Source organism: Lithobates pipiens, unplaced genomic scaffold (assembly GCF_037356315.1).
Source record: "Lithobates pipiens isolate NorthernLeopardFrog02 unplaced genomic scaffold, aLitPip1_a1.2 Scaffold_22, whole genome shotgun sequence".
NCBI classification, from domain to species: domain Eukaryota; kingdom Metazoa; phylum Chordata; class Amphibia; order Anura; family Ranidae; genus Lithobates; species Lithobates pipiens.
In genome coordinates, this window is record NW_027507784.1 from 71,161,885 (window position 1) to 71,189,750 (window position 27,866).

A 27,866-nucleotide genomic window follows, 5' to 3' on the forward strand; every position below is an offset into this window, starting at 1 on the left:
CGGACTTTTTCCGTTGTAATTTCCGACTGTGTGTACGGGGCAATAAAGTTAGGGCTTAGAGCTAATTTATGTTAGATGCCCACTTTTCATTTCATTCAGAAAAAAAACATTTTTTTGTTCAATAGTTATTTGATGAACAAATACATGTAACAATCAAAATAACGAATTAGAACAACGCAAGGCTCATTGTTCCGCATACATAAAGTTTTCCTCAAAACAAGATGCACAAAATTCACATCAGTATATGTGTAAAGAAAAACTGCGCTGTATATCTATCCCTATTGTAGCTGCAACTCAATAGTGAAATATACACAAATATATACAAAAATTAACAAAATTAGAGCTGCTCTCTAAATACATAAAGTGACAATAGTGCAGGTGACACATGAGTAACAATGTGTGCCAAAATTACTACAGTGACGCTAACAAAAGTGTACAACAACCAATCCCAAAATGGGTGTGTGATAAAGGAAGAAAATTAGTCCTCCAATTAAGGTGTATGGCAACACCCGATGTAAAATATTCCTCCTCTGACTGTATTATTCACATTAGATAAAGTGCAAATCCACCACCACCTGAAGTGCACGCTTGCCAGCTTGCATAAGCCAGCTTGCATGTGGCTAACACCCAGCCAGGGCCTTTTCCTCTAGGTATGGCAACGCCTCCACACACCGCTATTAGGTGGGTATTCTCGTGTATTCACAAGGACACTGACAATCTGAAGTCCTCACTCAACATTAGTGTTCATACAGCCCAAAGGAAAGGAAAAAAAATAGTAACACTTGCATAAAAGGTTCTTCCAATAAAATGAAAGCTACGAAACCGGCTACAATACAAATGCCCATCCTGTCGGGATGTTGAACAGCACGGTGACGTCAGCACTTCGCTCCTCTCCGCGTGTTTTGTCACAAGTCAGACGATGTACTGACTCACTGCTATACATAGCAAGTATCAGTATATCAGTATATATCTGTACAAACAATAGCGCAATAGCAATAATTATTAACTGAGCAATGCACCTAAGTATATTCAATGTCGAACTGTCAGTCCGCACACTTAAAGCGGTAGTAAGCTCCGCTTTTTATCTTGTACCTACAGGTAAGTTTGTAACAAGTATAAGGAGCTGTGCTATAAAATTTCTTTGTATATAAAGTGAATAATTGTGATCACCACAAAATATTTTTAAATACCAATCTGGTCAAAATGAGAAGTGCACACAATATCAAATAAAAAAATTGGTGAATGACAAAAAAACACAAACAAAAAAAAAAAACACAATATAAATTCCAGATATCGTAATAAATATCATAAATTTGCTCAAAAATAAATAAATGAATTAATAAAGAAATAAATTGATGAAATTACAATAAATGAATAAATAAATAAAAATGATTAATTTGATAATAGTAATTGATATAAAAAAGTGTAAAATTATTAGTCCATAATGTCCCATCAAGAACTGGGGAAATTCATGCAAAGGGATCAACAGGAACTCAGTGTGGAATCAAAACCGAACACACCTTGAAAAAGTGCTATGAAGTATAGATGATGCCACCACCAATAATAACTCTGGCCGCTTACCAGAACCTTAGGTCCCTATTGTATGGGACCAAAAAACGCATGAATTAATCCTCAGGATACATATCTCGTGACCACGTCCTTGCAGTGACGAAACACATAGGGAGGAACGGAGTGCTGGCGCCACCACGTTCTACGCCAGTCCCAGACCTAATGGGCGGTAGTCGAGAGCTGGCCAGCTCGTATGCTTTTATGGTTCTTTTTCTATCCGGATAATGTGAGTTTACATCTGTGTATTATGCTAATAAACTATAAAGGTTTTACGCTATGCAAGCATCTCTCTTTTCTTATATGGAACTGTTCATCGCTGTTTGATATCCCGCTGCTGGGGGTGAGAGATTTCCTGTCTGCCATCTTGAGTGTCAATCCTGAGGATTAATCCATGTGTTTTTAGGTCCCATACAATAGGGACCTAAGGTTCTGGTAAGCGGCCAGAGTTTTTATTGGTGGTGGCATCCTCTATACTCCATAACACTTTATCAAGGTGTGTTCGGTTTTGATTCCACACTGAGTTCCTGTTGATCCCTTTGCATGAATTTCCCCAGTTATTGATGGGACATTATGGACTAATAATTTTACACTTTTTTATATCAATTACTATTATCAAATGAATCATTTTTATTTATTTATTAATTTATTGTAATTTCATCAATTTATTTCTTAATTAATTCATTTATTTATTTTTGAGCACATTTAAGATATTTATTACGATATCTGGAATTTATATTGTATTTTTATTTGTGTTTTTTGTGATTCTCCAATTTTTTTATTCGACATTGTGTGCACTTCTCCCTTCTAGATTGTAAGCTCTAACGAGCAGGGCCCTCTAGTCCCTCCTGTATTAAACATGCTTTTATGCTATATACATCCTGTATCATAATATAAATAATAATAATAACTTCTCATTTTGACTAGATTGGTATTTAAAAATATTTTGTGGTGATCACAATTATTCACTTTATATACAAAGAATTTTTTTAGCGCTGCTCCTTATATTTGTTAATTTGTGTGTGTCGTCGTATAGCGATTTGAGCTGCTGCTCACTGGGTGGGTTTAGGTTATAGCGCAGTTTTTTTCTTTTTGCTAAGTTTGTAATAAGGCTTTCCTTTAGATACAGTGACTATCTCCTTAACCTGCACTGTTTAGGAGTTATTTACATGATAGAGCAGCCGGTGACGTCACTGGGGCATTGCACTCTCAGTGGACAGAGTACCGTCCATTGAGTGGGACCTGTGCTGCGAATGTGACTCACACATTTTTTAGGTAAGTGTGGCATAATGTGCTAGTATGAGGTGCATATTAGCACATTATGACATGAGACTTCAGGGGGACCAGTTTTTTTTTTATTTATTTTTTCCTTATCACAGTTTTGCTACCACTTTAAAGGCTTAGAATTATTTGGCTGCAATAATAAAGAAAGTTTTATGCATCTAGCCAAAATACTGCCAACCATTTTTTTATTTATACAGTGTTTGGTATTTGAATCTAATCGTTTTTTTATTATTATTTTTTTTTTTTTACTTTGAGTTTTTTTAAATAATTTTGAATGTATTGTAGCAAAAAGAATAAAAAAAAAAAAATGGAAAATTCAACTGAATCATTTCATAATCCTCATTTTGAAATGCAAGAAGTCAACTAATCATTATTTTATTTCATTCTTCTCAGCTCGTGTCAGAGTTGCGCAGTCGTTTCACTCGCTGTAAGTGAAATGTTCATGTTCCGAATCCTATATCTAGTCTGTCACTGTTTTTATCAATATGCAAAATGGCTTTAAAAATTCATCTGGTAATGTAATGTGTGGATCTCGGAGAACAAAGTGGATTTTCTTTAGTGAATACTACAAAAGCTCTCTACGGATACATCTTAAAGGCATCATGTTTTCAATAAACTTCAAAACACTTGTACTTTTTCCCAGCGAAATGAAAGGATATTCAAATAGGATGCGAATGGCTTTGAGATGGAGAAAACTAATGAAGTATGCATGCTGTAATACACAAAATAGCCTTCTTTTCTTATTAGATACTAATTAAATAAATTATGAATTCATGCCAAGCACGATGAGAAATGGGAACTGTTGGCCATTTATGCGTCAGTTTCATTGTACTGTTGTCTAGAGATAGGAAGGCCTTGAAGAGCACCTGTAGTGCAGCGATAAACGTAACCAGATGGAGTAGGCAGTTGAGGATGGAGTAGACAGTATTTGCTTCTTCTTCTAGTAATTGTACTGTTATTTAAATGGTCATGTTTGAAGCTCAACTGAACTTTCATTCCAAACGTGAGGCCCGATCATGTCCAGCTATCCATTTTTCAGCCGAGCACGATCTAACCCTCCATTCTCCTCTACGGAGCACCAGATATAAACAGATTTGTGTTTGTTTATACCTGCCTACCTCCAGGTCCGATCTGGCAAAAAAAAAAAAAAACAGAAAGGGATCAGTTCCCTTTTATTTGGCCAGATCGCAGTCAGGTACAAATAGACAGCCGGCCCATTTACATCTGGCAGCCCATAGAGCAGAGCGGGCTGTGACCATATACGCTCTGCATAACCTGTAATCTGACCACTCCACTCAGCGGGGAATGAGCGTATGGATCCCCTGCTGAGCAAAACCGGATCTGCCCCCTGCGAAAAGGGTCTTATAGATGGTGTCTGATAGAAAGGAGGTCTAACCCGAGTAGAAAAGCCTGTCCCCTGCCAACACCCTTGTTCCCTATGTGGAAGCAGTGGCTTCTTTGCAGAAGGTCCAACATGTCCCCTGCAGAATTGTGCCAGCAAAGCTCATGCTCCCTGCTGGTTGTAGAATTACAGTTGACAATGCAAGGTATTGCTGCCATGTAGTAACAAAATAAATACATAAATACATATATATATATATATATATATATATATATATATATATATATATATATACATATATATATACATATACATTCCGACAGATTCTCCGACCGTGTGTACAAGGGCTAACAAGTAGGGCCCTCTGATTCCTCCTGTATTGAATTGTATTATTACTGTACTGTCTGCCCTCATGTTGCACAAACTGTTGCTGCTATAGCAATCCTGTATAATAATAATAATAATAAAAAACACAAAAAGGCCGTAAAGGTTTAATATCTGAGGCATGCAGTATAAAATAAAGAACAGGGCTAACCCTATCGGTAGTGGGTGAAAAACCAGCCGGCACAGCGGAATGCAGTATTGTAACCCACATGTAAACAACCACTATGGGGATGGGTGTACATACCACCCCTAACAAACTGCATCATAGAGAGTCAGAGCCAATTCACAATTACAGTATCTCACAAAAGTGAGTACACCCCTCACATTTTTGAAAATATTTTATTCTATCTTTTCATGTGACAACACTGAAGAAGTTACACTTTGCAACTATGTAAAATAATGAGTGTACAGCTTGTATAACAGTGTACATTTATTTTTTTTATATATTCATAGTTAATTTTTTTTTTTGCAATATTGACTTTCATTGTTTATGGCACTATTTATGCATTTGTAAGGTTCAGTATCACACAGCTCTGCATTTTTGTTTGTTTTTTGTACATTGTAATCTAGCCATTGAGATTGGATGTCAAGTGAAAGTAGGGGCACAATAAGAAAATGGATTTGTTGGTTTTACAACCAATCATATTATACATATACAAGTTACTATTGCCTAGGCCTGTATACAATACGGATGTTTTACAGACATCCCAAGTGACAGACTTATCTTCAAGCCAAGTTCAGTGATTGGCTGGAGAAACACAATCTAGCTGACCAATGGTTATATTTTCCTAGCTCTTAAGCCCCATATACCCTATCAGTTTTTCTGCAGATTTTTGTGTTCAGATTTACCAAAATCATGTAGTGCAAGGGCCTGACTGACTGCATACAAATTGAAACTCCTAAGGTTTGACCTCATATCATATGGTTTTGGTAAATCTGAAGGAAAACATCAGAAGAAAATCTGATAGTGTGTATGGGGCTTTCCTGGTTTCTTCTGCTGACCTTATGACACTACTGTTTCCTGCCTTCACATGAGGTTAGCAGGTGGAACCAGTAAGAGCAGCAGGAGACCATGAAGAACAACACTCCCAGAAATGTTAGTTTCACCAGTGGACTTGGCGGGAAATTCTATTGATCGGAGTGGTGTTAGGAGAGCTAAGTGTTCAATCCATTTTCTGCAAGTATAAGCTTGGTATAAAATATTTTAGTATGTGACAGGGCCGCTTTATCCATTTATGCACTGCTGCATGTTTTTGAATGGCAAAGTACTGAGCTGAACCAAATGGCTCTGTACCATGTGATTGCTTTAATCACAAATGTAAACGGTGTAGTGTTTACATTTGAGAGTCTGCGCTTCCCTCGTATAATGTACATGAAGGAGGAACTCATTCATTCATTATTTCCAGATGGAGGAACTCCTTATATTCATTAGTTCCAGATCAGGAGATCCCAAAGATTTGTGGGATCATTTTTAACCCCCGCAAATTCCTCATCTGTATATTTCAGCCCCTTCCTGTTCCTTGCAGTGATCTGTATATGACCACTTTCACCCCCTTTATTCTGTACATCCGTACATTCACCCCTTCATCTCTATTTTTCCATTACTTGTGATCTTTACATGAACCCATTTAACCTCCTCAATCCCCCCCGTATATGACCTGTACATTAATGTATCCAGTGCATCATTACCAAGCTCCATGTTTCACACCATCAATACCAGCACATTTCTTCATTGTGGCAAAAAAAATAAAAAATTACCTTGACATGTCCACTTTCCAAAAAGAGATCATTTTGGCTGAACTTTTATGTAATGCGATTTAGGACATAAAATTTGAATTTTTAATCAAAATTCTAAATTGTTGGTCTTTTTTTTTCTTTTATATAATAAAATACCACCAAAAGAAAACTCTGTTTAAAAAAGATGTACAATTCATTTGGATACAGTGTTGCACGATGGAGTAATTGTCAGTCCAAACTATTATTTGCTCGTTCTAAAGTGGTTTAAAGACCTAGGGGTCAATTTACTAAAGACAAAAGAAGTGTGTATTGTAAAACTCTCTCACTGGCCTACCTTTACACACGCTATTCCCCCACTTCACTCTATTATGAATTCTGCTGCTAGACTAACACACCTTACTCACTGATCCGTGACTGATACGTCTCTCTGCCAATCCCTTCAATGGCTTCCCCTACCCCACCGTATACAATTCTAAATACTAACCACAACATACAAGGTCATCCACACTATTGTCAACAGCTACATCAACAACCTCTTCTGCAGATATCTCCCAGGTTATCCTCTCCACGCCTCCCAAGACCTCCTGCTCTCTAGCTCCCTTGTTATCTCCCCCCATGCTCACCTCCAGGACTTCTCCAGAAACTCTCCCATCCTCTGGAAATCCCTGCCCCAGTATGTCCGGTCAGCCCCTACCCTGTCTTATTCAGGGAAGCCTACCCCATCGCCGCCTAAGAACTGTACCCGATTCACGTTCATCAGATCATGCCTGCAGCTATTACCTTTTGTACCACCTCACCCTCCCTTTAGATTGTAAGCTCCATGAGCAAGGCCCTCCTATACCTACTGTATCAAACTGTATTGTAAATGTACTGTCCCCCCCCCCCCCCCCCCTACATTGTAAAGCACTGTGCAAACTGTTGGCGCTATATAAATCCTGTATAATAATAATGTTTTCTACCTGTAGTGAATTAAAGGTGCATTCTTCATTTTCCGGATGACACCCTATTCCTATAACATCACAATTAAGGAATATTTTACATACCAGGTGATCTAAGCAATTAAAAGATATTGTGTATATATCTGCAAAAAAAGTGCAAATGCGTAAAGATATTGGAGGCATAATTTTTTTTTTTTTTTTTTTTTTTATTACCGTGGATCAAAGGTAGAAGCCTGCTTTAAACAGGTGGTGTGTGGCTGTTGCTTGTCCCTACATGACTTTCACACACCGCCAAAGAGCACATTAATAGCTAATAGAATACACATTTGGTCCTAGTGTACATAGTCTTATTGCAACACTGTTCTTCATCTCTGTTATAACAGCAGATAAAAACACAATCCCTCTGTATTTCCAGTATCCTCGCTTTCAGTATAAAAGTTGTATGGAAAAAATTATATATAATGTGTTTCACTGAAGGTGAAAAGAACCTTTCAGCTTTGCCGGATGCTCACCCTCTTTCTCATTGCTTTTTGGCCCCTCTGTTTTTCCAAATGACCCACATTAAGAATTATTTATAATCTAGCACTTAAAGCGGTTCTTCAGTCAATGTTTAAATTAATTAAAAGTCAGCAGCTACAAATACTGCAGCTTCTAACTTTTGATAAAGAGACACTCACCTTTAACCAGGGATCCAGTGCCATCTTCACTTGGGGGCGGTTCTTCGCTTGTCTTTGGGTCCCCGGCACTGGCATGTTTATTGTGGACAGCTGACTGTAACTCCTTGCAGCTTCACAGCTGGCTTTGTACTGTGCAAGACTGTGTGACTGGTCCCGCAGCCTCCTGGAACTTGTGACATGGTGGAAGGAGGGAGAAGAACTTCCAGTGAAATCACCTAGGCGACTCCAGCAGAAGTGGGTACAGATATTTGAGCAAATTAGGGGGGAAAAGATACAAAAGATGAAAAAGAAGGAGGGAAGGAGGGCATAAAGCTGAACTTCTCCTTTAGGTTGAATTTCTGCTTTAAAGCAAACCTTTACTAAAACATTACTATAAAACTTTGAATGGAGAAGAGTAATAGAAGGGACAAATCATATACATTTCCTGGAGCCTCTGGTTTTCTTCAGCACCAGACACATGTGAAGACTTAAGGCCATGTCACACAAGTGATCCCAGCCCATGTCACCAATAACAGGATCACTAAGTATCTGTTTCTATGGTTGGCTCCCTCACTAGCCAAGAGAGCGAGAAGTCAGTCCCTTGCTACCACCTCTCTAGTTAAGGATTTTTGGTAGTGTTCCGGACCAGCAAGGGGGCTATTCTATAGAGACAGATGGGGCATTGTTATTGCCACTGATACGAAGCACTATATGTTCCACTGAAACCAATGATGAGGCAATTGTCCTCCTACAGACACCAATGATGAGGCACTATTCCTCCCACTGACACCAACAATGGAGCATAATTCCTTCTGCTGATATAAACGATCTTCCCACTAATACCAATGATGAGACACTATTCCTACAACTGATCACTGGTATTATGTAATTTTTTACTCCCACTGACCACTAGGCTTGAGACATTGTCTACTCTCACTGATACTGGGCCATTTTCTGCTCTCACTGGCCACAATCTGGCCCCACGGAAGTCTGAAGGACAGTAAACTGGACCTTTCTTTATAAAGTTCGGAGACCAGTGCTATATAGGTAAGTAGAAGTTTCTCCTAGGTGATATGTCGCCAGCAGCAGAATTAACCAATGTGACATAGACTCTTGGTCAACTGATCTCTCCTGAATGGAAGTTCAGTTTAACAGATCTTCTGCTTCAGGAGAGAGATAACCAAACGCCTAGACTGGCATTGATTTGACTATCACGACTGTTAACAGTGGCCTGAAAATAGGTAAGTATATACAACTTTATTTTGAATTTTGGATAGAGTGGAGAAGCATTTGAAACCTTTTTTAGTGCCTTTTTTTTTTTCTTATTTAAGACTTCCCTAATTTCTTGTCCATATGATTATACTGGATGGGAGCTGGAATCTGGAACAGCCACACTAATGCCGGCCATACACGGTTCGAATTTCGAAAGAATTTTCTTTCGAAAATCGTATCTAAGAATTTTCGTATGAATTTCGCACCATTAGTGGGCTGCAGCAACAGCCGATTTTCGTGCAGAAATAAAATTTGAGGAATCGGACATGTTGGAAATTTTTAGAAAAACGAACGATTTTCTAATCAATGATGGGAGAATCGTGCGAGAAACGTAAGAAAATGTACGGAGATAAAAGAAAATGTACGGAGATAAAAGAAAATGTACGGAGAGAAAAGAAGATTCCCAGCCAAGAAAATTCTTTTCTGTAGCAACATGAGGTGAAATTGAAGGCTTGGTCGGCCGAATTTCGAAAATCAATGGTGGCATCATCGGATCACAAAAAAAACGAATTTTCTGATTTTGAAAAGAAAATTCGTTCGAAATTCGACCGTGTATGGCCTGCATAACAAAAAACTCTCAAGGAAGTATACATTTTTCCTAATCAAAAATGTATCTCCTTAAAAAAAATAAAAAAGTTTTTGTGGATGTTCTTAAATATCATTTATAGTCTGTATGTTTGTTATGTTCCCATTCACATAACATAACTAAAAATAATTTAAAAATATATATTTCTTACTTTTCTAGTTGTTTCCTTGGATCAGGTTTATTATATGGAACACTATAAGCCGCCTGTATTGTTCAGAATAGTTTGCAATGTACAGTTAGATTACAGATTTTGGAAAGTTTTTTTTTTTTTTTAAAGGTACATTAACATACGTACATGTATCATTCAAGCATTGAGCTCTTTAAGCTTTTATTTGCACACCAAACATGGTCGGACTTTCCAGCAAAAAAAGTCAGATGAAATAATTTCATCGGATATTCCGATCATGTGTGGGCTTCAGCTGACTTTTTTTTTTTTTTAAAATTCTGATGGACCTAGAAATAGAACATGTTTTAAATCTTTCCGACGGAATCAATTCCTGTTGGGAAAACTGTTTGTCTGTATGCTGGTCCGCCGGACCAAATATGACGCAAGGGCAGCTATTGGCTACTGGCTATTGAACTTCCTTTTTCTAGTCCCGTTGTACGTATTGTACATCACCGCGTTCTAAAAGATCAGACTTTGGTGTGATCGTGTGTAGGCAAGTCAGTTTCAGCGGAATTCCGCCAGAAAAACTATTAAGCCCCGTACACACGAGAGGACTTATGTCCGACAGACTTCCGAAGGAGTTCCGTCGGAGTTCTGCCGGAGTTCCGACGGAGTTCTGACGGACTTTTCGGCGGAGCGGACTTGGCCACACACAATCACACTAAACTCCGACGGATTCGAACGTGATGACGTACGACTGGATTCGAATACGGAAGTTCATAGCCAGTAGCCAATAGCTGCCCTAGCGTCGGTTTTAGTCCGTCGGAATAGCATACACACGAGCGGAGTTTTCGAAGGGACCCGGGTCCGGCGGAGTTCCGTCTGGAAAATTTGAAGCATGTTCCATATTCTAAAGTCCTTCGGACTTTGGCGAGTCAAAAGTCCGTTGCAGCCCACACACGATCGAATAGTCTGACGGACTCAGTCCGTCGGACTTTGGATGTTGAAAAGTCCGCTCGTGTGTACGCGGCATTAGAGTTTATTCTGACGGAAAAAACGGTCGTGTGTACGCAGCATAAGTTTACAATCCCAACTGATTTTAAAATTGAAATACCACTTGAAAATGCACCTTTGTGTGCATCCAGCTAAAATAACCACAGGTAAGCGCTGGCTGTGTGAACAGGCAGGAATAATTGGTGGAGCCAACAGCCCATCGTTGCACTGCATGGGCATGGCATCCACTACTATCCACATACAGCTGTCAGTCCCAGCTGCAGGCATCAGTAGATTCTTGCTACGGGGATTTGCATTATGGAAAAACACCAGTATGAATGGAGCCTTATAAATAAAGCTATGATTTAGAAAGGGTTGGGTTTCCCCTACTAATAAACTACTATAAAGAAATTGACAGTTGTTTGACTTGGGCTGCAGAACTGCTCTAAGCAGATCGGTTGGTTTATAGGGGGTTGGGGCAAATGATGTCGCAGAGCTTGACATTGTGGCATTGTTTAAAAGCTTACAAATCTCCATGCACTATGTAGTAAGATTATGTCCTTAAGCAGGGTATCCCATTGTTGCCCACCATTTATTTTTTTTCATGCGAAAGAGTTATGGATAAAATTTTATAGACACATATCTGTAATAGCAGCTAAAGCCCTATGCACGTACAAGTTAAATCGGTAGTAAACTCACTATATGAACTTGTACTAAATACGTATATAAATTTTTCGTTATATTTTTGGGCATATTTCATTTTATTAAAACAAAACATAAAAAATAAAACAAAGCAATAAAAGAAATATGCTTTGACAACATAGACATGCAAACAATTGTCAGAATATATTATGGACAAAGGCAAGAAGGAACGGGGAAAAAATGCAGTACCACACTCCTGAAAACCAGGTCTTACATAAAAAATGTCAACAGCTATTTAAGAAGCCTTATTCTTTGCCTTCCAGACAGGATTTAAAGCAGTAGTAAACTGTGGCAGTTAGGAAAAAAAAAAAACACCCGTAGGCAATTGCATAATGTGCTAATATTCACCTGTAATATTTTACCTGTAGGTAAAAATCACAAAGCGGGCTTACCTGCGGCTTAATATATGTCTTTGTGGGTGTGTAGATAATACACTTTTTCAAGTGACACGTTATAAGACAGTGGCGTACCATTCTCTGAAGGCAGAGGTTTCCATTGTTGTCCATTACTTTGATATCAGAAACCAGCCAACACTCAGTAGGTGTGTATGGCAGCTGGTCCAACCAATGACGGCTGTTTGGTTAGCTTCTGTCGAAGGGGTATGACCGAAAAAGGTCTGCCGATCGGCATCCGATCAGCACCCTCATCCAATGGCTGAGAGAGCTGACCAGTGTGTTCTCGTCGCTGGGTTGAAAGAAAAAAAAACAACTTATAGTGTGTACCAGTCTTAAAAGGTCCTGTAGCTAGTTGGATGCTCCATCCTTTCTGTGGGCATCTTTAGAGGTGGCAAAGTAATGGTGGTGATTTCTGGTTGGTTGTTATGAGCTACTGAACCCTAGCGGCTTTTTGTCTGAAAGCGTCTCTCACTTATGACAACTAAATTCCCCCTTCTTTACTCTGACAGTAAAAATCTGGTTATGGGGGGGTAACAAAGAAACTTTTCCTCCCAACCCTTCACATTTGATCCACAGTAGCTGGAATAAGCCCTTCTCTGCTCCTACTTCTACAAAAGCCTGGCGTGGAAATCCAATTTTTCCCTCAAATAAGGAATAAAAGGGTCCCAGTTGCCCTGGCAACAGATTTATTTATTAGAGGATAGGAGTAAAATTAGCTAATATACCACATACCTGCACATCGACAAACTCCTATTTCAGCTTTAGTTGACAATTAAGTCCTGGACAGCTACAGCCAGGGGTTAATGTTACTCATTAGGAGAACTGGGTCATTACGGGGAAATCAAACTACTTACTGGAGGCTGGAGAAAATGCAAAATTCAGCATCTCAACTAGCGAGATTTTTATGTTAATTAACCTTCCTTCCCTCGAATTTTATATATACATAAATATATCCGTCTATACATGCAGGGCCGCACATCAGTTAATTAAAAAAAAGAGAGAGAAGTTTACTTCTCTCTTGTTATTTTTTTTTTCACTAGTCTTTGAAATGGTTTCATTATTTCATAGCAAATGCTTGTGTCTATATGATGAGCAAAACGGGTATTAAAATTAAGAAGAGGCACATCATGGAAATCAGTTTGATCACAGGGGAACGAGCAAATAAAGCTGAGGAAATGGAAATAAATAAGCTTTGCTAATACCTCACCTAAGGAGTGCAATCTAAGCCCGGCAGAGCCAGAGAATTTCGAGGTGTTTTGTGTGCATGTGTGTTTATACACGACTTGACCTTCACCGACTCAAAGATTTTCAAGAACTTTGCAGAACTTTTTGTTTGTTGTTTTTATTATTCTGCTCTCAAGGTGACTTTTTCGTAACTTTTAATTACGGCAGTGGGCGTTGAAGGATATGTTCAAGAGCAACTAAAGTCACTTTGTACGCTGGTAAATATCGCCACCTGAATGCTACTACCAAATTAGAAGACCTGAAACAAATTGCTTAAAGAGACTTCACTTAGGACAAAAAAATCCAAGTACAAAAATAACCCTTCTTAGACTGTGTATCCAAAATATAACCTACAATAACAACATTATATAATGTATAATTTTACATGAAAAATATATATTATATAATATATACATTTTATTATATATATATATACACATACACACAGTGTATCTATCTATACAGTATCTCACAAAAGTGAGTACACCCCTCACATTTTTGTAAATATTTTATTATATCTTTTCATGTGACAACACTGAAGGAATGACACTTTGCTACAATGTAAAGTAGTGAGTGTACATCTTGTATAACGGTGTACATTTGCTGTCCCCTTAAAGTAACTCAACACGCAGCCATTAATGTCTAAACCGCTGGCAACAAACGTGAGTACACCGCTAAGTGAAAATGTCCAAATCAGGCCTAATTAGCCATTTTCCCTCCCCGGTGTCATGTGACGGGTTAGTGTTACAAGGTGTCAGGCATGAATGGTGAGAAGGTGTGGTAAATTTGCTGTTATCGCTCTCACTCTCCCAAACGTGTCACAGCAGTAAGGGGTGTGTTACGCCCAGAGTGTAGGGGTTAGGAGACTGCAAAACTCCACCTAAAATTAACACTCTTCCCACTTCCCATCTAAACACCTCTTTAAGAAAAAAATCCAGCACTAATAAGCACACAAATATTCCCCCTCCTCCTAGTACAACCTCCCTCCACTCCACCCCCTGGTGAAATTCCCCCTCCCAGCACAATTCTTTGCTCATTCCTCCAAATCCCCACTGCCAACACAAATTCTCTTCCTACCTTCAAATTCCCCTCTCAGCACAACCCCCCCCCCCCGCACAAATCCTCTTTCATCCTAAATCCCCCATCCCATCATAAATGCTCTTCCCCCAAAATCCCCTCTCCCAACAAAAATCCTCCCCATTTCCAAACCATGTTTCCCAGCATATATCATCTTCTTGCCCTAATCCCCCCTCACCAGTACAAATCCCCCTCCCAGTACACATCCCCCCTCTCAAGCCCACCCCCATCAAATCCACCCTCCTAACACAGATCCTTCCCGAAATTCCTGCACCAGCACAAATCCTCTTCCCTTCCCCCCCAAAATCCCCCTCCAGCACAATTTCTCTTCCCACCCCCTTAAAGCAGAGTTTCAGGCATGTTATCAACCCCCCACGTTCTTTATCACTTTCTTTTATCTGCTTGGCCTTTTTTTATTTTCCTGCAGTGCAAATACCTTCTTTGTCTTGTAAATCCTCTGCTTCCGCAGTACCTTGCCGCGGCAAGGTACGTTATGTCCGCCCGCCCTGGTATAGGAGTCAATGGGCATCCATCGCTTGTAGCACTTAGTACGATATTTGTATGTACAAGATCGGGAGGTGCATCCTGCATAGCCAGCAGTGCTGTACCCCGGAAGGAGATACCAGTGGGCTCCAGATGCCCACACTGAAGATGGGAGCAGCAAAGTGAGTTTAAAAAAAAAAAAAACATTTATAAAACCTACATTAACTACTAATCCCATTTGGTATAACATAAGGTGCAAACAACACAGGTTTTTTTTTGCTTTAATCACTCCTCCCAGCACAATTTATCTTACCTCCAAATCCCCTCATCCCAGTACACATACCCCCTTCAACCACAAATCCTGTTACCTCCATGTTATTGAATCCCCCCCTTCAAATCTCTTCTCCCTCCCTGAACTTTCAAACCCCAAATACACAATAGAATGCCTGGAGATTTTTTTTTCTCCCACACTGCCCTTCCTGTTGTGTCATGTGACATGGAGGAGCCTTGGAGCAGCTTCCCTCAGCTCTAAAGTCTTTTGCTAGCGAACACAGTGATCTTGGTGGCACCCGGGACATACTACAGAAGATGAGAGGCATGTGTCCTGGGTGCCCAACTTTAGCCATGCCCCTGTCAGCTTTACAGTCTTCTACCAAAAATTACCATGAAGAGATACCAACATAAAAAAAAAGAAATAATGAAAATACCTGTTGGGTAGAAAATACAATTCTGCAGTTATCATCTTTCCTTCAATTTTTGGCGACTGATCTTCCCACCTCTGGTCACATCTGTCTAACAAGGATTGTATTCACTCTCATTCCTTTGAACTAGAACTGGAAGCAACTCTCCAGTTATAGTAAAAGCTACAGAGTGGATATTGCACATCTATGCCTATTATTCCTTAAAACTGCATTTAAAACTCTTTTTCCTTTTAACTTCTCTGAAACTGCAAACTGTAGCCGAAAGCAACACAAACCAAGTGCCTGGGTGTCCACTGCGGATCTGAGCACAGTTATTACCTGGAGAGGAATATCCTGTGAACATGGAAACAAGCCTTATAAGATCTGGGCAGTAGCTGAGATGGCCATGTGAACTCTGACAGACACTATGGGAAACCTTAATTGTGTAATGATCAAAAGAAAATGGCTCCCAGCAACAGAACACTTAGAACCCTCTCCACAGTCTTTCAGAGCATAGCCAGGGTTACAGGGCAAAGCTTTAAATGTTTCTGCAATACCTCCAGCCCCCAAAACCAAAATATGATATCCTTAGAACAAAACCTCATGTCTCTGGTGGGTTTTCCTAAGTAAACATGTTTTCTTCTTTGTTTTTGAGGGAGCATGATAAAGACCCGGAGACCTTCTTTAAAGCCCTGAGGAAACTTAAAGAGATGGAGCTGCCTTTCTCTGTGTCGGTGCTCGGGGAAATGTTTACTGATGTTCCAGGTATCTTTTTTTTTTTTTTTTTAATGATTGTTTTTCTACAGTTTAACACTATATATTTTTTTCTAAATGTGGTTTTCTACTGTTTTTGCAAATCCAAAGAATGTACAGGCTCCCTGAGGTAGCTGGCAAAAGATTTCTCCATTTTGAAATATCTCATTCTTCAGTTTAATGCACATTATAAAAACTTTGAATTTTGTATTTCTGTCCATGGAACATGTTGGACTGACTCTTAGACACGAGATGGTCCATATTTCTCTCTAATAATAATAATAATAGATTAAATGCTGATTGTCAGGGAATGAGAGGGGAACCCTTACGTGAATCTGTATGCTGAGCCAGTTTTAAATAAATTGGGACCCTCGGCAAGAAACAAATTTGGGCCCCCTTGGCTTGAATACTGCAGGCCTTATGGCATGACTCATTCAAAGAGAAAACAATGCTCTGCTCCCTTGTGTCTTTCTACCTTTTTGATTTTACTACCTTTACTGAATACAAATGTTCTCAAAATCTGGAATACTACACCATTAGGGCTCATTTACATTTGCTTTACTTTAACTTAAACACACATTAAAGTGCCTACTGCTTCATCATGCTTTTATGATGTGTTTTCATTGCTTCTATGATGTTGCTGTTTTGAAGATTCAATGAAGCTTGGCAAATGCCCTGCATGTGCTGATTTTCTATTTGGTTTAAATGGGCCCAGTAGAACCCCAGCTCAGTGGTACCCCTGTTCAGCAAGTCTCCAGCTTAACCACTTCAGTCCTGGACGATTTTACCCCCTTCCTTACCAGAGCACTTTTTGCGATTCGGCACTGCGTCGCTTTAACTGGCAATTGCGCAGTCATGCGACGTTGCACCCAAACAAAATTGACATATTTTTTTTCCCACAAATAGAGTTTTCTTATGGTGGTATTTGATCACCTCTGCGGTTTTTATTTTTTGCGTTATAACAAAAGAAGAGCGACAATTTTGAAAAAAACACAATATTTTTTACTTTTTGCTATAATAAATATCCCATTTAAAAAAATAAAAATAAAAAATTTCCCTCAGTTTAGGCCGATACGTATTCTTCTACATATTTTTGGTAAAAAAATCACAATAACCGTATATTGATTGGTTTGCGCAAAAGTTATAGCATCTACAAAATAGGGGATATATTTATGGCATTTTTTTTATTTTTTACTAGTAATGGCGGCGATCTGCGATTTTTTTCGTGACTGCAACATTGTGACGGACATATCAGACACTTTTGACACATTTTTGGGACCATTCACATTTACACAGCGATCGGTGCTATAAAATTGCACTGATTACTGTGTAAATGTGACTGGCAGGGAAGGGGTTATCACCAGGGGACGCTGCACTGATTAATATGTTCCCTATGGGAGTGATTCTGATGCCGCGTACACACGGTCAAACTGTATGACGTACTTAGTCTGGCGGAAAAGTACGCCAGACTGTCCGTCGGAATTTCCGAACGGGCTACTTGCCCACACACGGCACTTTTTGAGCAGACTAATACGGCGTACTAAGTCCGCCGTACTATCCGCCCTACTTTTGAAATGAACGGACTCGCCCACACACGCGGAGGAAAGTCCGCTCATTTCGAGCGCGTCTCCAGGTAGGCGGGGCCCGCGAAGGAGACGTTGCTGGCCCCGCCGCCTGGTATGAACTTAAAGGGGAACCCCAACGCCGAAAAAAATCGGCGTGGGGGTCCCCCCAAGTCCACAACAGACCCTTGTCCGAGCACGCTACCCGGCCGGCCAGGAAAGGGGGGCGAGCGAGCGAAAAAAATCGGCGTGGGGGTCCCCCCCAAGTCCACAACAGACCCTTGTCCGAGCACGCTACCCGGCCGGCCAGGAAAGGGGGGCGAGCGAGTGCCCCCCCTCCTGAGCCGTACCAGGCTGCGTGCCCTCAACATGGGGGGGGCCTCGCGGCCCCCCCACCCCAAAGCACCTTGTCCCCATGTTGATGAGGACAAGGGCCTCTTCCCGACAACCCTGGCCGTTGGTTGTCGGGGTCTGCGGGCGGGGGGCTTATCGGAATCCGGGAGCCCCCTTTAATAAGGGGGCCCCCGATACCGGCCCCCCACGCTATGTGAATGAGTATGGGGTGCAATGTACCCCTACCCATTCACCTGTAAAATAAAAGTACAAAAAAAAACACAACACACGAGATAAAATACTTTATTGCACAGCTCCGGGGGTCTTCCGTCTTCGGGGGTCTTCTCGCCGGACTCCTCCGCTATCTTCTTGTAGCTCTTTTGCTAGCGGAGGAGTCCGGCTTTCTTCCTCGCCGCCGGCCTCTTCTCCCGACTTCGGGGGTCTTGTCCCCCTCTTCGGTTCTTCTGCCGGGCCACCTTCTTATAGCTCTTTTACAGGCGGTGGCCCGGTCTTCTGTCGCCGCCGCCGCCTTCCGTTCTTCTTCTTCTTCTTCTCCAGGAGATGTTGACTCGACGATCTCTCCGGCCACAATGCCAGGACCGCGCTGCGCGGCCACTTATATAGGGACAAGGGGCGGTGTCACATGGGTTGGTGTCACATGGTGACCCCGCCCCCTTACCATGTCATAGTCCCCATGTGACATCAACCCATGTGACCAACCCATGTGACATAAAGCCATGTGACACCGCCCCTTGTCCCTATATAAGTGGCCGCGCAGCGCGGCCCTGGCATTGTGGCCGGAGAGAGCGTCGAGTCAACATCTCCTGGAGAAGAAGGAGAAGAAGAAGAAGAAGAACGGAAGGCGGCGGCGGCGGTGACAGAAGACCGGGCCACCGCCTGTAAAAGAGCTATAAGAAGGCGCGGTGTCCCGGCAGAAGAACTGAAGAGGGGGACAAGACCCCCGAAGTCGGGAGAAGAGGCCGGCGGCGAGGAAGAAAGCCGGACTCCTCCGCTAGCAAAAGAGCTACAAGAAGATAGCGGAGGAGTCCGGCGAGAAGACCCCCGAAGACGGAAGACCCCCGGAGCTGTGCAATAAAGTATTTTATCTCGTGTGTTGTGTTTTTTTTTGTACTTTTATTTTACAGTTGAATGGGTAGGGGTACATTGTACCCCATACTCATTAACATAGGGTGGGGGGCCGGTATCTTATTAAAGGGGGCTCCCGGATTCCGATAAGCCCCCCGCCCGCAGACCCCGACAACCAACGGCCAGGGTTGTCGGGAAGAGGCCCTTGTCCTCATCAACATGGGGACAAGGTGCTTTGGGGTGGGGGGGCCGCGCTCGCTCGCCCCCCTTTCCTGGCCGGCCGGGTAGCGTGCTCGGACAAGGGTCTGTTGTGGACTTGGGGGGGACCCCCACGCCGATTTTTTTCGGTGTTGGGGTTCCCCTTTAAGTCCATACCAGGCGGCGGGGCCAGCGAGGTCTCCTTCACGGGCCCCGCCTACCTGGATACCTGCTCGAAACTAGCGGACTTTTCTCCGGGCGGGAAAAGTCCGCTCATTTCAAAAGTACGGCGGACTGGCATACACACGGCCGGATTGTCCGCCGAAATGCGAGTACGACGGACAGAATTTCGAAAAAACCAAAATTCTTAGTACGCCGGACTGCACACTGAAAAAGTCAGCTGAACCCCACACACGAGCAGACTGTCCGCTGAAATGTGTTTCGGCGGACTAAGTAGGCCATACAGTCCACTCGTGTGTACGCGGCATAACTGTGGGGGGAGGAGACTGATCAGTGTTTCTCTGTAGTGAGAAGACACTATCGGTCTCCTCTCCACTGACAGGATTTGGATCTGTGTGTTTACATACACAGATCCACTGTCCCGCTGTGTTCCCGGGCAATCGCGGGTGACTGGCGCACATCACGGCCACCAGGCACGCGCACTGGGTTCCGAGCGACACCTCTTGCCGGGAATGGAAGGTCGTCATATGACACCCACCCAGGATGGGAGATCCCATCTGCGGACGTCATATGACTATGGGTGGGTAGGGAAGTGGTTAATAATACCCTCGTTCAGCAGATCAAGCAGAGCAAGCTTATTAGTACCCTCGTTCAGCAGATCCTCTGCTCAGTAGTACCCCCAGCTCTGCTCATCCCCCCACTCAATAGTAACCCCCAGCTTTGCTAATCCTCTGGTTTGTTGATCTTCCTCCCTCTCCCTGGTCCCTGCTCACATCCTGCTATATTGCTCTCACGCTGCTTACCGCATGTGACATCTGCTAGTTTCTCCTGCTCTGGTCCGCCAGCAATGCTGATCTTCTGCCGCTCGGTCCTCTCTCTCTGGTGCCAGATCACCTGGTATAGTGTTCCCATGTTGCAAACCACGTGTGCCCTCTGCTAGTTGCTCTGCTCTAATCTGGACCCTGCTCACCTTCATGCTGCCCAGTGCTGCACAGCAGATGTGATGTCTGCACTAGACATCATTATTCAAAATAAATTAATTATTTCCCTCAAAATTCTACAAACAATACCCCATAATGACAACGTGAGAGAGGTGTGTTTGAAATCTTTGCAAATGTATTAAAAATAAAAAAATGAAAAAAATCACATGTAGATAAGTATTTACAGCCTTTGCCATGACACTCAAAATTGAGCTCAGGTGCATCCTGTTTCCACTGATCATCCTTGAGAGATCTGTAGACCGCTGAGACAGGATTGTATTGAGTCACAGATCTGGGGAAGGGTACAGAAAAAATTCTGCAGCATTGAAGGTCCCAATGAGCACAGTGGCCTCTAGACATGTGCACAACAAAAAAAAATTGTTTTGTTTTGTTTTTTTATGTTTCCATTGATTAGTAATTTCTTAAGACCCGAGTTTTCATATTCGGACTCATTCATATTTTCCTAACAGATATATTTTTGTTGATACAAAATGATTTGTAATTCCCTTAACGATTCGTAATTTCATAAGATGTGATGTTTCATATTCAGACTTGTTCGTATTTTCATAACAGTTATATTTTTTTGATACGAAAAGGTTCATAATTCAGTTTTTTTTTACTTTGATTCAAAATTTGTAATTTTATTAGATAATAGTTTTTGTTTATTTGGTACACTACTCATAATTTAGTAATTGTTACTTCTGTGAGATTGCCTTTTTCATTGATTCGTAGTTACGTAGGAAATAAACATCACTCACTAATACACTACCCAATCGAAATTCGAGAACACAAAATTATGAACAAACTAAATTACAAACATACGAAATTACGAACATACAGTAGGTGCCGCTGATATTGTGTTTCCAGCGTGATCCCGCCGTGCTGGTTCCCGGTGACAGGCTTCTCTAACCAGCGCGATCCCGTCGCACTGGCTGCAATAGGAAAATGTAATTTTCCTATAGTAGCGAGCGAGAGAGCGGCAATAATGTCGCCTCACTAATGAAACCTGCATGCCTTCGGGGGCATACCAGGCCCTTTGGTCTGGTAGGGATTTTAAGGGGAATCCCCTACGCCAAAATAAACGGCGTGGGGTTCCCCCCAAAATCCATACCAGACCCCTATTCGAGCACGCAGCCCAGCCGGTCAGGAAAGGGGGTGGGGACGAGCGAGCGCCCCCCCTCCTGAGCCGTACCAGGCCGTGTGCCCTCAACATGGGGGGGTGGGTGCTTTGGGGAAGGGGGGTGCCCTGCGGCCCCCCCACCCCAAAGCACCTTGTCTCCATGTTGATGAGGACAAGGGCCTCTTCCCGACAACCCTGGCCGTTGGTTGTCGGGGTCTGCGGGCAGGGGGGCTTATCAGAATCTGGGAGCCCCCCTGAAGAAGGGGGCCCCCAGATACTGGCCCCCCATCCTATGCGAATGAGTATTGGGGTACCATGTACCCCTACCCATTCACCTGCTGAAAAAAAAGTAAATAAAACACAACACACAAGGGTTAAAAATAGTTTATTGCACAGCTCTGGTGGTCTTCCGTCTTGAGGGGTCTTCTCGCCGTGGCCCGGGGGTCTTCTTCCGACTTCGGGGGTCTTGTCCCCCTCTTCGGTTCTTCTTGCCGGGCTTCTGCTTTCTTCCGTTAGCTCTTTTACTAGCGGTGGCCCGGTCTTCTGCCGCCGCCGCCTTCCGTTCTTTTGCTTCTTCCTTCTTGAGAGGTTGACTCGACGCTCTTTCTGGCCGCAATGCCAGGGACGCGGTGTGTGGCGACTTATATAGGGACAAGGGGCAGGTCACCGGTTGATGGCACATGGTGACCCCGCCCCTTATGATGTCACAGTCCTGGAGGATGCTGGAACTGTGACATCATAAGGTGGCGGGGTCACCATGTGACATCACCCGGTGACCCTGCCCCTTGTCCCTATATAAGTCGCCGCACACCGCGTCCCTGGCATTGTGGCCAGAGAAAGACCTTTTTTTTTCACCAGGTGAATGGGTAGGGGTACATGGTACCCCAATGCTCATTCACATAGGGTGGGGGGCCGCTATATGGGGGCCCCCTTAAAGGGGACTCCCAGATTCTGATAAGCCCCCCGCCCGCAGACCCCAAAAACCAACGGCCAGGGTTGTCGGGAAGAAGCCCTTGTCCTCATCAACATGGCGCCCCCCCTTCCCCCCAAAGCACCCACCCCCCATGTTGAGGGCACACGGCCTAGTACGGCTCAGGAGGGGGGGGGTGCGCTCGCTCTTCCCCACCACCTTTCCTGACCGACCGGGCTGCGTGCTCAGATAGGGGTCTGGTATGGATTTTGGGGGGACCCCACGCCGTTTTTTTTGGGCGTAGGGGATTCCCCTTAAAATCCCTACTGGACCTAAGGGCCTGGTATGCCTCCGGAGGGGGAACCCATGCCTTTTTCTTTTTTAAATTTGGCGTGGAGTTCTCCCTTAGGATTCATACCAAATACAGTGCCTGGTATTGGCAGGAATCCAATTCGGATCCCCGCACCAGTGTGAACCCGGCCAGCGATGCTAGCCGCTTATCGGGAAAGGAAAATAAACATTTTTCCTTTCCCGATGCGAGCCGGCTCGGCGCTGGCTCCTGCAACGGGGTTCGCAGGGTGTCAATCTCACCGATAAAAGCAGTGAGATTAACACAATATCGCGGTCACCTACTGTACCTATTAAGACACTTACACTGTCCATTCAAAAGAACGAATCAAAAACACAAACAAACAAAATTACGAACACAAATGAAAATCCGAACATACGAAATTACGAACAGACAAAGGATTGAAAATATGAAATGTAAATCATTTGTTATAGATGTAATTTCCTTTCTTTTACTGTTTTGGAGTTTTGTATTTTCAAGTTTGTCCGTTCATGAGTTCATATTGTCGCTTGTTCGTTATTTTGCTTATTCATAATTTTGTAGTTTTCGTATTTTGGTTCTTTCAGTTATTCAGATGTTTGAAATTGATCCGAATGTACTAATACTAACAAATTCATACAAAAATCTATTGGTTACGAACCAAATCGCACATGTCTAGTGGCCTCCATCATTTGTAAATGAAATAAGTTTGGAACCACCAAGACTTTTCCTAGAGCAGGACGCCCAACCAAACTGAGTGATCGGGGGAGAAGGGTCTTAGTCAGGGAGGTGACCAAGATGGTCACTCTGATAGAGCTCCAGCGTTTCTCTGTGGAGAGAGGAGAACCTTTCAGAAGAACAACCATCTGTGCAGCACTCCGCCAATAAGGCCTGTATGATAGCGTGAGGAGACAGAAGCCACTCCTCAGTAAAAGGCATATGACAGCCCTCCTGGAGTTTGCCAAAAGGCACCTGAAGGTCTCAGGCCATTTGAAACAAAATCCTCTTGTCTGATGAAACAAAGATTGAACTTTTTGGCCTAAATGGCAAGCATCATGGCCAATACCATCCCTACAGTGAAGCATGGTGGTGGCAGCATCATGCTGTAGGGATGTTTTTCAGTGCCAGGAATTGGGAGACTAGACAGGATCAAGGAAAAGATTAATGCAGCAATGTGCAGAGACATCATTGATGAAAACCTGCTCCAGAGCACCCCAGACCTCAGACTGGGGCAAAGGTTCTTCTTCCAACAGGACAATGACCCTAAGCACACAGCCAAGATAACAAAGAAGTAGCTATGGCACAACTCTGAATGTCCTTGTGTGTCCCAGCCAGAGCCCAGACTTGTACCTGATTATCTTTGGAGAGATCTGAAAATGGCTGTGCACCAACGCTCCCCATCCAACCTGATGGAGCTTAAGAGGTCCTGCAAAGAAGAATAGGAGAAACTGCCCAAAAATAGGTGTGCCAAGCTTGTAGCATCATACTCAATAAGATTTGAGGCAGTAATTGGTGCCAAAGGTGCTTCAACAAAGTATTGAGCAAAGTCTGTGAATACTTAAGTGCATGGGATTTTTTTGTTTTTTATTTTTATTACATTTTCCAAAAAAAAGCTTATGCGGGCCCTGAGAAATGTGGATCTCTGGGCAATTTTCTAGTTTGCCTTGCGGTGGTCAACTACATAGTAATTTCAAGAATACCCAGCCCTTCAGGAACAATACATGGTGAGTAATATAGTGCAGATACATATAGATACATACAGATACATTGTATTGGGTCCCATAAATTGTCAAAATTACCAGCTGTGTGTTTTCTTCTTTGTTCACCTTTGCTTCCCAAATATTTTCAACTCATCACATGTGAAACCCAAAAGAAACTCATAAAAATGTAGTATTTTGTAAATAAATGGAGACAAACATATAGATATTGTGCTCACATGTGAATATAGCAATATCAGTGCACCACCATTGGCAAAGTCTTTAAGTCTTTACCTACCACTTGTGCAGTGAAATAATAAAATTAAAACTCCATATCATTCCATTCCATGTAGGTCAGCGGATCAACAACCCTTGGTGTTTTTCCTCTCGGTATATCTCAAAAGAAAATGACTCAAAATAGTGTGATACTGTAAAGATTAATACTGAAAACCATATGAATAAATAAATCATGCACATATTTCAACCAGTAATAAAGTGCAGACCTGTGATTCCCACACCATATGATAGTTTAATGTGTACTAACCCCTTACCAGAGGTACGTCCTTTAAGGCACAAATACTGGTAATCTTAAATCTCACTTACAATCTTCTCAAGAGTAATACCAGCCATAGAGTGAAGTCCAAATCCGTGATTCCCACACTCCTGCCACCTTTTTGCCAGTGCAAAAGCTTCAACTTATTCAAAATGCTGCGGCTAGGTTACTCATGGATGTCCCTTTGAGGGGTCATATCACCCCTATCCTCTGCACCCTGCATTGGTCGCCGGTCCACTATCAAATCTTATTTAAGGTAGGTTGTATTATGTTTAAGATTATGAGAGGCCTGAACTCAAGCTATCTCTGCTCTCGTTTTCATAAACGAGCTCTTGTCAGATCACTCAGATCTACATCTCGGTGCCCAAGAAGATCCGGCGTGGTGGCCAGGCCTTCTCTCACCAGGGTGCCATACTATGGAATGGCCTCCCTGTCGAGCTCCAGGAGGCCCCCACTATTCCGGTCTTCTGCGGACTACTGAAGACTTGGCTTTTCATGCAAGCTTTTCCTGCGTAGTCTCTTTCTACCTTTCCTCTTCCCAGGAAATCTGCTATGCGCATCGGGACCCTTCGGGGTAAGACCATGCTATATTAAGATACCTCTCAACTCAACTCAACTTTATATGTTCTAAACACCTTACCAAAATGGATCCTTTAAGGCAGCGGTTCTCAACCTCAGTCCTTAAAGAGGAACTGCAGTCTGCTCACATAGTCTGTAATAAAAACATCTTTGCCATTATGAAGCTTCCCTCCAACCACTTTGCATATTGTTTTATATATACTATGATTCTGTACTTGTGAAATATGCTGCAGAAATCTCCCTCCACTAAGTCTGGCTGCAACCATTTTAACTGTGGGCAGCTGAAGCTGCTGCCTGTTTACTTCCTGATATTTACATAGACACACAGGGGCACACCTCCAGCTTTGCAGCTCTCATTAGCCCACCTATGACTCAACCCCCCTCTCTTCATGGCAAACTCTCAGAAGAGTGAGAGAGAGAGAGCTGTGCATGATGTCATAAGCCTACACTTTTTACCAGACAAGAAACAGAACTGGGCTGTATAAAGTATTTACTGGCAGAAAAAAAAAATGTTTTACTATCCAAAGTTAAAACAAGGGCAAAAGATTTAATAGATGGAAAGTTGAAAAAATGACTGAAGTTCTGCTTTAAGTACCCCCAATGGGCTATGTTTTGGGAACTTCCTTTAGATAAAGTAGCTCTTTTCAATACCATGTCATTGATATTGATTTAAAGCAGCTGTGCAAAGTAAAGGAAAACCTGAAAACATGGACCGTTGGGGGTACTTGAGGACTGAGGTTGAGAGACACTGCTTTAAGGCATAAGGTATAGTAATCTAAGCCTCTCTCCTGGTCTTCTCAGTATTCAGCCTCCCCATAGATCAATAGTTAAAGAACATGGAAAAACAAAAAGAGCTCATAGCGGAGAAAACCCCATTAAGAGCTTTAAAAAAGTAATAGCGGGTTTCCTATGGTGCCTGCATTTTGGCAGGAGTTTTAATGTTAATTGATCAAAAATGGAGTACTGGTCTACTTTCTAGTGAACCTACAGCATAAACTCATGTCTAACTTTCTGTGTCCCTCCTGCTACAACAATTCGTGGTTGCAGATCGATTGGTCTTGAGGTATCTGCGGAAGGGACTAGAGGAAGTGGCACTCAGGCAGAACCAAGCAATTAGCAGCTCTGCCCTGAAGCTGAATTTCACATTTGGCAACGACCATGTGACTGATTTCTGTGCAGTGGTCACATGGCTGGGCATTGGTGGCAATCTGGAGAACCATCTTCTTCAGAAGCTTTAGATATTATTTATTTTTATAACATTGCAAAACCACTTTTAAGTTTGCAATGGGAAGATGGTGTGTTGGAGGAATTATGGAGGCCATAGGGAAAACTGACATAGAACAGAGGGTATCTCTATAATGTGCACTGTAGGCCACATTCTTAGCCAAGTGTCAGGTCAAGTGTAGATGGAGGTAATTCTGAAAGTGGCCATGCCTTCAAGTAGAAGTTAAACATTTACTGATGCTGGCGGAGATTTATTAAAGCTGGAGCAGTTGAAATCTGGTGCAGCTTTGCATATTAGCCAATGAGCATTTAACTTGAGCTTGTTCAAATAAGCTTTGACAATAAAACCTGGAAGCTGATTGGTTTCTATGAAGAACTGCACCAGATTTTGCACTCCCCAGTTATAGTAAATCAACCCCACTGAGTCTATCATTCCACATTGAACAAAGCTGAAATATATGCACCCAGTGAACTTTAAACTGATACATTTACTCATGTCAAAAGCTGGCGTTATATGTATATCGAGCATGACAGATCGACATTGTATATTTATTATAGTGAGGCCTTCACAATTTGCTTTTTACTAAGACTAGACAACGTGCCGCTGATAAAGCCGCTGATAAAATAGCAGTTTAAGCGCCACATTCTTTATTTGATTTCAGCCCGATATTTTCCTTTATAGAGCCTTGACTTTGTTCAGCAACTTTTTTTTTTTTTTTTTTTGTGTTGGTGACCATCTGCAAATTCTCCAGAACAAACAGGAGCTAGAATCCCTACAATACCTGAGCCTTTACTGCTGTAACCCCCATGGATTCCCCAATTGTCCTAAAACAAAGCAAGAATGTGGGATTTCCTTTGGCAGTGCTGGGAATGTCTTTAAAAGCTTCAGGTAAAACATGAGCCTATGGCCGGTCCTAATCTAACTTGGCTTGCACGCT

General features: G+C 42.3%; 1 protein-coding gene across 5 annotated transcripts in view; it reads left to right on the plus strand.

The window, feature by feature from the left end:
- Positions 1 to 27,866, plus strand: part of QTMAN (queuosine-tRNA mannosyltransferase) — a 636,919-nt gene that overhangs the window by 249,363 nt on the left and 359,690 nt on the right. For all 5 annotated transcript variants that reach the window (XM_077447749.1, XM_077447745.1, XM_077447747.1 and 2 more), the window contains exon 6: positions 16,081 to 16,190. In XM_077447749.1, the coding sequence (XP_077303875.1) occupies positions 16,081 to 16,190 (110 nt within the window). The remainder of the gene's footprint in view (positions 1 to 16,080; positions 16,191 to 27,866) is intronic.